The 10,594-nt window shown below is 32.8% G+C and overlaps 1 protein-coding gene across 5 annotated transcripts; it reads left to right on the top strand.

The window, feature by feature from the left end:
• The first annotated feature begins 524 nt into the window (after window positions 1-524).
• LOC107959689 (MACPF domain-containing protein At4g24290) lies at window positions 525-10,259 on the top strand. Of its 5 annotated transcripts, none has more exons than XM_016895804.2 (8): window positions 525-975; window positions 1,585-1,823; window positions 2,417-2,615; window positions 5,118-5,183; window positions 5,370-5,556; window positions 7,677-7,843; window positions 9,244-9,870; window positions 9,952-10,259. In XM_016895804.2, exons 1-8 carry the CDS (start codon window positions 736-738, stop codon window positions 10,054-10,056), a joined length of 1,830 nt encoding a protein of 609 aa, XP_016751293.1. In that variant the 5' UTR covers window positions 525-735; the 3' UTR covers window positions 10,057-10,259. The 5 variants fall into 5 exon arrangements, with proteins under 5 accessions (XP_016751293.1, XP_016751292.1, XP_040947736.1 ...); XM_016895803.2 differs by having other exon boundaries at window positions 5,364-5,556; XM_041091802.1 differs by lacking the exon at window positions 5,118-5,183.
• The last annotated feature ends 335 nt before the right edge of the window (window positions 10,260-10,594 follow it).

Here is a 10,594-nt window from a genome sequence, read left to right as displayed (position 1 = left end):
CACAAATTTGATGAACTTTCAATATGTTTATGTGAGAAATATATTTTAATTCATTATATATTTAAATATCAAAAAGGTTAAAATATGTTATTAGCCTTTGTATTTTGACAAATTTTGATATTTAATTATTGTACTTTAAAAGAAAAAAATTTCAATCATCAATTTTTAATTTAAAAATCTTAATCTGATCATTATCTTTATTATCGATGGTAATTTCTGTCAAAATTTGTCAACTTAACATATAAATTTGTCAATCATAGCCAACCCTGTATGAAGACATCTTAATTAAAATTTTAAATTGATAAATTTTGACAGAAAATATATACAATTTTAATGATTGGACCAAGATATTCAAATAAAAAAAATACAGGAATTGAATTTTTAACTTTTAAAATACAGGACTAAATCTAAAATTTTGTAAAGTACAAGAACTAATGGCACATTTTAACCCAAAACAACCGCGGGAGTTCCCACCGTTTTTCGTCTCGTGTCCTAAAAGGAAAAAAGAAGCCACTGCTGCGCCGAACCCATTTGACTTTCTCTTTAAAATTTCCTTCCAAACTACATTTTCACCCAATTCACGAAAACCAAACCCCAAAGCGAAAATTAAAAAAAAAAAAAACACGACGGCGTTGAAAATGTGCCAAATTTGACCACTCCTTTCTTCAACTTCCTATTTCAGCACATAAATATGGACATCATGAATACAGAACAAGACTTGTTGTTCCAGAGAAGATGGCGAGGAAAGCCGCCGAGACTGTGTTTCAGTCCATTGGATTGGGTTACGATCTCACCGTCGATCTCAAGCTCAAATTCTGCAAGAAAGCTTCTAACTTGATTACCATCGCCGACCACGATCGCGTCCGTGACGTCGCCGTTCCTGGTGGTGTTTTGGTCCGTAACGTTCCCAAATATATCAAATGCGATAAGGGAGAGCGGATGAGGTTCGCATCTGATGTCCTTTCTTTTCAGCAGGTATCTATTTACCTTTTTCTTTTTTAAATGAATTTTATGTTTGAATCAGATATGTATCTTTATTAAATTCTACCTAGGTTGAGATTTAGTCCTGTATAAACAGTTACTAAAAATTAAAAATTAAGTGGTCTTACGTTTTTATTTAAAAATCTTAATTCAGTAACGGTTTAAATATGCTCCTAGTCCTAGTCTTTCTACTTTTGTTTCTTGTAATTTAATTTCTACTTTTCAGATTTTTAATATTGTTAAACTTTTTCTGTTGGTGTCGCATTTTGAAATAATAAAAAAGAAGAAGAAATTACTTGGTAGCTATGATGTTGCAATGAATTTGAATTTAAGCTAAGAATTTTATTAGTGTTAACAATTGTACTTACTTTTTTAGAGGGACTAAATTTTCTAAAATAAAAATAGGACTAAATTCCAAATGTATGAAGAGTACTAGGACTTGGAGCATATTTTAACTTCAATAATTGGCCACTTGAGTATTTTCTATCAAAAAAGTACGGGGGCTTAAATTTCAAACTTCAATAAGTAAAGGGACTGACAGCTTATTTTGACATTATTTTTTTGGTTACTGTGAGTTGTGGGTGATATATTTTTTGCTTGTAGATGTCAGAGCAGTTTAACCAGGAAATGTCTCTTTCGGGTAAAATTCCATCGGGACACTTCAATGTTGCGTTTGAATTCACAACAGGTTGGCAAAAAGATGCTGCCAACACTAAAACGCTCGCTTTTGATGGCGTTTTCATTACACTTTACAACGTTGCATTAGAGAAATCCCAGGTCATGCTATGTGATCATGTCAAACAAGCTGTCCCTTCGTCATGGGATCCTCCTGCTCTAGCTAAGTCAGTATCTACTCTTCCTTCCACCGTTCTTATTATTACTTTAATTTGTGGTCAATATAGATTTGAAGAGTTGTTGTCAAGCTGACTAAGATTTAAATTTGATGATAATACTTTCTAGTTTTTGGAAAATCATTCTTAGAAATAGCTTTCCGGTTGTTACTTGTTATTCTTAGTTTCATTATTCGACAATCCTTGGCAAACTAATAAGTTCTTGCATTTTCTTTTCTCTAGGTTTGCCTCTGTATCTTTTCAATTTGGATAATTGTATAGAGGAAGTTCATGTCTCATAAAGCCGATATATACCTAATTAGTCCTGTGACGAGATGATAGTTTTATTATTGTGGAGGTTAAATTAATTGATAAAATTTGTTGATTGAAGGCTAAAGTAATTCTATGTTATAAATTGCACCTTATGGCATTCTATTATAGGAAAAATTGCGTTTTATGAAGGGTTTTTTTAGTTTTCAAACAATTCTTTGATGAATCTTTACTGTTTATTTGACTTCTGGAGAGATGAAGTATTGCTACAAATCATGGTTGATTCATGAAATTTCTAAGTCTCATTGAAACTTTATGTTGTTTTCGTATTTTAGATTTATTGAGACGTATGGAACCCACATTATTGTTGGTGTGAAGATGGGTGGAAAAGATGTTGTATATATGAAACAAATGCATTCATCTGGTCTCCAACCAATTGAACTACAACAGAAATTAAAGGAGTTGGCAAACAAAATGCTCTTAGAAGAAACTCAACACAAGACCAACTATGATAAATTAAACAAGAGCGAAAAGGTTAGCAACATCTAAACTTCTTCTTGTAAACTGGAATCACTTGATGTCCAATGAAATGTAGAGAGAATATTGATTTTAGCTCAAGTTCAGATGATGCTGTGCTGATGTAGAAACAGCAAATGAGAACCAAAATAAATTCTAAAATTGATGCAAAATTGAAGTTGAGACGAGAACACTAGTTTTTGGGGTTGTAGAACTACTAATTAATGATATCCAACCATAACACAGCGGATAGAAGTGTCCAGAAAACTATTTATATTACTTCTCAACAACTCTTGACCTAAATTTTGGATACAAATAAATCTCAAGTAATCCAAGTTCTTCAGTCTCTTTAAAAGGTTTTCACTTTCTAGCCAAATAACAGCATAATAAGAATAGGAACGTAATAATTGACCTTAGACTAATGTGAGTGAATTGGATTATCACAATGCACAACTTGATCAAGTATGGAGATTTGAAAATTAATTCTAATTATAAGCAAACGAGTGCAACACGTGCAATAACTACTCAAATGTTTTAGATCTATGGTATTCGGATTTGGGGTTAGTGTTGGATATGTATGACATGGGTATGCTCTATTTTTTTCTAATATTTTTTCATATATCCCTATACTCTTGTCCAAATATATGTTCGACACATGTGCTTCAGGAAAAATGAGTCCAAGTAGCATACCTCTTGATAGAGTAAGGATAAATAAGCAAAACATAGAGATTTTAAAGAGGCTTGGTCCCTTCCTCAAGACTCCTATGTTTTCTCCCTCTTGGTATACTGTTACTACGGAGATTAATTCACTAATATTCTGCAAGATTATCCGAACTAGATTTCAGGGCTAGGATATAACCTCTACAATTGTTATCTATGATGATTGAGGTTTGATCTCTGCATTAATTACTTTTAAGACCGAAGTATAACCTTCATAGCCAAGCAGTTTTCTCTTTTCTTGACAGATTTACTCAATAACTTATTAAAACTCAGTTAAAAGTAAGTCCAGAATTGATATATACAAATATTTAAACAATTGAAGATATAAGAACTTCGAGAGCCAGGACGCTTGGTCATTTGTTTGAGTAAATGCCAAATTTGTCGCTATACTATGACTCAATGTTGGATTTCTTGTGTTTTAATCAAATTGCATTAAACTTTGCTTCCTTCAATTTTGATTGATCTTTGGAAATAAATTTTGTGAAATATTTTGTTTACACAATTAAAATAAGTTCTCGGAAAACAGACATTACTGTACTGAATTTGACATTGGACAATTGTTCTCATGTGTTGGATGATTACTTGAATGCTTTTGAGAGAGCAAGGATAGAGAGATTGACAATAGAATTTTAAAGATGTTTGGAATGTACGTTTTCTTCTTTTCTGTTGTGAAGAAGTTTAATTCACTAATAATCAGTGAGATTACCAAAATAGGTCTGAAGGTGAAGGTATAATCTCTATGAGAATTGCATGTAAAGGTCAAATTATATTTTGTTAGGTCATTTAAAATAAAATCAATTTAAGGTTGACAACAAATAATGATACTTCTTTATTAGAAAAAATACAGGTTATATTTAAACCAATTTTAGTTTGAAAATCCTATTAAAGTTTTGTCTTCTCAAAATCAGTTTTAGGTGAACAACCAATATGATACTACTTGTTTTTATGTAAGCAAGGAGAGAGTTTTAACGATCATTTATTTCCCCATTCATCAAGTCTATAGCCTTATTTTATTCTTTTTATATAGACTTTGGGTTTGAATTAGCTTCAAAGTCCTAAAGTAGGTTTACTTATTGGTTATCATGCATGAATCATGATGACTTGATAGTTTTGAAATGACTGAAATTTATTCTCTTACATTTCCAAACTGATCAGCAAAGATTTAATCCTTCCCAATCCCTTTGTCTGCTGTGAGTCTGCTGACTGTTACAATTTTTTAACTCAATTCTACTCCAAAGTTGTACAATGCATGCCATCTCAGCCTCGAAAGGTTGTATGCATCTGCTTTCACTCATTTGTGGTTCTCTTCAGTTATCTTTCATTTTAGACAATGAATATAGAGCCTCAAAAAATTGACGGACATGGATCTTGTAACAAGATGAAACTTTTGGGGATAGATTTTTAATTGGCTTCATTTTTCTTTTTCTGTTTGTGGATGGTATTTGATCAACAAAATGAAAACTTTCATATACCCTAGGCTAGGAGGTAGTCACGAACTTGATCAAGAATGTGAGTTTTTATTACAAGAAGTTTTAGCATATTCATTTTCCCAACTTATGATAAATCCAGTCAGTCAAGGATACAATTGGGAAACCTATAAAAGTTTGCCATTTTGATTCATCCTAACCAACTTCTTTACAAAGACAAAGTCTAATATCAAGCCTATACCTGTTTGCTGGCTACAAACAGAGTTCATGTTGAAATAACTAACCCACTAGATCTGCTTGTTAGCACTTTATATTGCATTTGATGCAAAAGCACACATGAATACATTAAAATTACTTATGGTTCATCTTTCAGATTTTTAAAGAGCATGGGCTAGCTTCCATGGACATGTTTCAAACTAGTTCTTATTCTGAAGTGGAGGTATGTTGCTTGAAAATAAGTTTACATTAGAAATTTAATGTTTAGAGAGTGAATGAACTTATGCATCGCTTGTTTTAGTACATGCCACAAATGCTCTTAATAGCCTCTTAATAACCTCAAATTCTTTATTATCATCAAATGTAGCTTTCCAGTTAAGAGCTTTATATAAACATGTTGCAGTTTCAGGATATTAAATTCATATGCAAAAGGAAGGGAGGGAAGTTGAATTCAAATTTGTCACACAGTGAATGGTGTCAAACTGTTCAGTCTGAACCAGATGTGATTTCCATGTCTTTTATCCCAATCACATCATTGCTGTCTGGAGTTAATGGGAGTGGATATCTGACACATGCCATCAATCTATACCTTCGTTGTACGTACAAAACTTAATTCATTATTTACCTATTTCTTTTAAACAAATTTGTGGGTATCATCTGAACAATGATTGAAATTTCCAACAAATTTTGACTAAATAAGTTCTGCAAAATAAAAACCATAGCTTATTCTTTGAATGACAATGTGTTTCATTATCATTTTCTTGATGGGTATCGTCTATATTAATCATTCTGTTCATGATGAATTTGTCTTTCTAGTCTCCGGTTGACTTGTCTTGGCCATAAAAATCTTTTGGAAGGAAATGTTCTCCATTGTGCATATAAGCTGCATTTTTTAAAAGTATCATCCATCGTTAATAAGCCTTTTGGCTAAGCATTTCTAGAAATCTGATCTAGGGAAAGGTGTAATTGCTTGGCATAACAAAAGTAGGCACTTCTGATAGATACTATACACTTCTGGTCAATATCTACTATTTCTGTTGCTTGATTTTTTGAAATTACAGTAATGTCTTTGGCAACATGTTGTAGGGAAGGACTATTTACTGAAATAAAGTCTGGTATAAAAGTGAATTTGCTTTCTCAGTTTGCTCCTAAGTAATTAGTGCAATGAGTGGAAATTCTACAATTTTATTAATTCTCACTTCTTGCAATCAAATATCCAGAGCAATCTTCGTTAAACAGCTCTCACTTCTACTTTTCATGTTTGGAAGAGTTTCCATTAATAGATCTGTAATCTTCCTTAACCTTTCAAAGGGATGCTCGCATCATGCTCTCCATTGATGATGCATGGCTCCCTTTCATTTCTTCTGCGAAAAAAATTTAGGAATTGACCAAAATTTTCTTAGTCTGACCATGTTCTCTGCTTTGATAAGACAAGTAGGTTTGCTATTATTCCAAGCATCATTTCCTTCCTTTATTCATTAATATTACATCTTAATTGCATATGTATGCATACTTCATTTTGCGGCGAATCATCTTGTTGCATCCCTTAAATGCCAAGAAACTCTATCTTTATATTATGTGGAGGAACCAAATAATCTAAATGAGCAGTGAGGGTGTTTAATTTAACATCAGAGTTAGTTTTAGTATACAAGTCATCTGTTGGTATGAAGCAATTTTATTCATGAATGATAATACAAGTAGCATTGGCTTTTAAGGACCTTGATGTGATAAATTTAAAAGCATGATACTTGCAATCAAGAAAAGGTATCTAGCCTAGTTCAATTCATGGTACGCTGTTACAAGCTTTTGCATGAACTTCAAATCCCCTATTCATAATTTCAGTTTTGGGATTTCTTGTGGCTCGTTTCTTAACTCTAAAGTCCCCCATTTTAGATATTTGGAACTTCATTTGTGTTTTAACTCAATGGCCAAATTTGCCCCTATGCAATGGGTGAATGTTGTATTTTCAATTGCATTAAAATTTTCCATTATACTTTAATTTTAAGTTACCAGTGGATGTGAATATTCTGTTATTGTAGAAATTCTCAGAAATTTCCCTGCTCTGTTACATTTTTGTACTAAAATGATAAAAAATTAAATTGTGGCTAGATTCACATTGACCCATAATATAGTGCCAAATTTGGCTTTATTCCTCGGCTTTTTCTTTTATGTTTTCTTGGAGGATAGAAGTTTGAATGAAAAAGACATCACTACAGCTGTATATTTTAATAGAAGCATTCTTGCTTTGTCCTGTAACTTGATTATTCAGGTTTTTTTGTCCTTGTGTTATTGTGTCATTATCAAATCATCATTTCATTTTGACTTGACATGGTTTGTTGGTATCTGATGGTAGTTTTTGTTAATGTAAAAGTTATAAATATCCTCAAGCTTTTCTTTGGATACAAAGGTTCATTTGGGATTATAATATGTATATGCATGTATCAATCCTTGTCCTTAAGATTCTTATCACCTTCATAAGTAAGAAAACAACTAACACCTACTTCTCTAAATAAATATCAATATCATTTTCAGCTTATATTCTGAAGCTAAACTGATTTGTTATTTTTCTTTTTCAAAGAAATAGAAATTAAAGATAAATGAGTTGCTAGATTTATGTTTGTCTTCATTGCGCTCTTTGTTTGGCATTTCCAAAATTTGATTCTGGTATCAAGGAATTGAAGCATTATCAATTTATGGTTTTTCCTTTTACATACAGATAAGCCTTCAATTGATGAACTACACCAGTTTTTGGAGTTTCAGCTTCCAAAGCAGTGGGCACCAGTATTTGGTGAGCTTGCCCTTGGTCCTCAGAAGAAGCAACAAAATAGTGCATCATTGCAGTTTAGCTTCATGGGCCCTAAGCTTTATGTTAACACAACACCGGTAATATTCCCAGTCTTTTATGTTACCTTTCTGCCTTTTCCAACGTGAAAACCCAGCGTTACGCTTGATAAAAACTAAAGCAGACACTTTGATGTATTGTCTCTGTGCCTGTGTGACATGTTAATGCATTAGTTGCCACAAGGTTTGCTTGGTAGAGTGGAAAGAAAATTAGGAGGATGGAAAATTGAAGGGGTAGAAAACTAGAAGGATGGAAAACATAATTTTTCTTTCCATAGGTGTGCTTGGTAGGAAAGATGAAAAAATGGAAAGAAAGTTACATTTCCTTTCCCTACATTGCTTGGTAGAGTTGAAAAATGAAAGGAAAGAAGATAAAACTTTCAAAAAATGCATAATTTTGAACTAACATACTCATCTCTCTCATTTTCTCTTGATTTTTATGCATTAGGATGGAAAATGATCATCTCTCCTATTTTCTTTCCTCTTACTTTTCTTCCCAACCAAGAACACTCAAAATTTATTTTCTTTTTCCACATTTTCACTCCCTCCTTCGATCCCTTCACTTTCCCCCCCCCCCAACTAAGCACATCCTAAGTGCATGCCTTTGATGGAGCTTAAATGTGAACCAAATTAGAAAGCAAAAATGATGTATCATTGTCTATTTCTGTGCTAAGTTAATATGCTATATCCACAGGCATTGTTAAATGTTGTAGTTTCTCTCAAATGTATATCCTTACTCCCTTGTATGTTCTTTGATAGAAACCCTAAGTTACTTTAGATGTTATTTGGCCATAAAAGAGAAATTTCCTGAAATCCTAATGTAAGTTAAATAGGGTAGAACTGATTTTGGAGTTGAACTGGCTGTAAGACATCCACATGACCAAAAATGTGATATCAAATTTAGAACTATATGTTTAAGTTCAGACAGCAGCAAAATAGCTATCATATATATAATAATATATATAGGCTGATTAACAATTGTTGGAGGATAAAAGAATTTAATTATACTCTAAAATCAGTACTCTGTTATTGTTGTTATAGGCAAGTTAAATATTTGGTAGACTTTGTGCACTAAAGATTATAGGCAAGGAATTTGTTTGATGTTACTCTATTATCAAATTAAGGAAGCTCGAGCCTCTAGTCTTAATTGTTTTTCCTCTATTTTTATTATGAATTTGATTTTGCATCTCGAGCTTGCTGTAAATAACATTTTGTTGTCATTGTCAAGGGAACTATAAACCATCTTGAACATAACATTTTTTCCTCCTCTTTTCCTGTAAATTATCCGTACTCTTAAATGGGTTTTGTACAAAAATAAGAAAATGCTTGTGAATTTTGTCAATTCATTGAAAGTCAATATGGCAATGCCACGGATGTTGTCAATAAGCTATTGTTATAACTATTGTTGTACTCATTTACTTTGCTTTGAGTTCCTTTGACAGGTTTATGTAGATAAAAAGCCTGTAACTGGCCTTCGGCTTTATTTGGAAGGCAAAAGAGGCAACCGCTTGGCAATTCACTTGCAGCATCTTTCCTCACTGCCAAAGGCATTCCAGCTTGAGGATGGACCAAGCGTCAGTGTCTCTGATCCCTTGTCTGAACGCAAGTACTATGAGAAGGTTCAGTGGAAGAGTTGCTCCCATGTCTGCACAGCACCTGTAGAGGTTGATGATGATGTCTCTATTGTTACTGGTGCTCACTTTGAAGTTGGAGTCTATGGCTTGAAGAAAGTTCTACTTCTACGGTTGCATTTTTCCAAGTTAATAGGTGCAAAGGCCATCAAGCGGCCTGAGTGGGATGGCTCTCCTGGCTTGGCTCAAAAATCTGGGATTATCTCAACTTTTATTAGCACTCGCTTTACAGGTGCACAGAAACACGCTCCACAGCCAGCCAATGTCAATATAAATTCTGCGTTGTACCCTGGGGGCCCTCCAATGCCGAGCCAACCACCAAAAGTTCTGCAATTTGTAGACACAACAGAGATGAGTAGAGGACCCCAGGATTTACCTGGCTACTGGGTTGTCTCAGGTGCCAGGCTGATTGTTGAAAAGGGGAAAATATCATTGAAGGTAAAATACTCTCTCTTGACCATGATATTACCGGATTAGCGGATCACAGATCGAACAACTTATATCAGCAGTATATAACAGGTCTATTGTTTTGGTTCATTTCGCCTTTTGAATTTCCCTTCCCAAGCAATTTGGGTTAAAAAGATGAAATTGGTAGGCACTGGCTTGCAAGGATTGTCTGCTTGATGAAGATATGACAGGCTATTAAGTAGTTTTGGGATAAGATTGAAGATTTTTCCTTTATTTCATTTGTTATGTGGTAGGATTTGCAGAAACATTTTAGGATCATAAATTGCTTGCATTGGGTTTCTGCTCAAAGATTAAACTTGGTTTGGTAGTTGTGTATATATATATATATATTGTTATGAATAAAATAAGGTATTCCCCAATCAATACCGTTCCTCTCTTCTATTTTCCATTTTATTGTTTCTTCTGACATAGGAGATAAAATAATAATACTATCATAATAAATTTGTTTCTTTATTGTTATTATTGATGTAATTATTTATTGTTTATTTTAATAATTATTTACATTAATCCAAGTGTATTAATAATTATCTTATAAGTGTTTTTAATGATATTTACAAATAAAATTTTAATAATTTCATTTTATGTGTTTATATAAATATTTTAATTAATTAATGGTTTTGTAAGGGTAGGCTAAAAAATACTTTACCATCTAGGGATAAAAAAAAAAAACTAAGGTCATTTTTGTCTAAAATGG

Source organism: Gossypium hirsutum, chromosome D04 (assembly GCF_007990345.1).
Source record: "Gossypium hirsutum isolate 1008001.06 chromosome D04, Gossypium_hirsutum_v2.1, whole genome shotgun sequence".
Lineage (NCBI taxonomy): Eukaryota > Viridiplantae > Streptophyta > Magnoliopsida > Malvales > Malvaceae > Gossypium > Gossypium hirsutum.
Note: the sequence above shows the minus strand (reverse complement) of the source record. Positions and strands in the feature narration are given on the sequence as shown.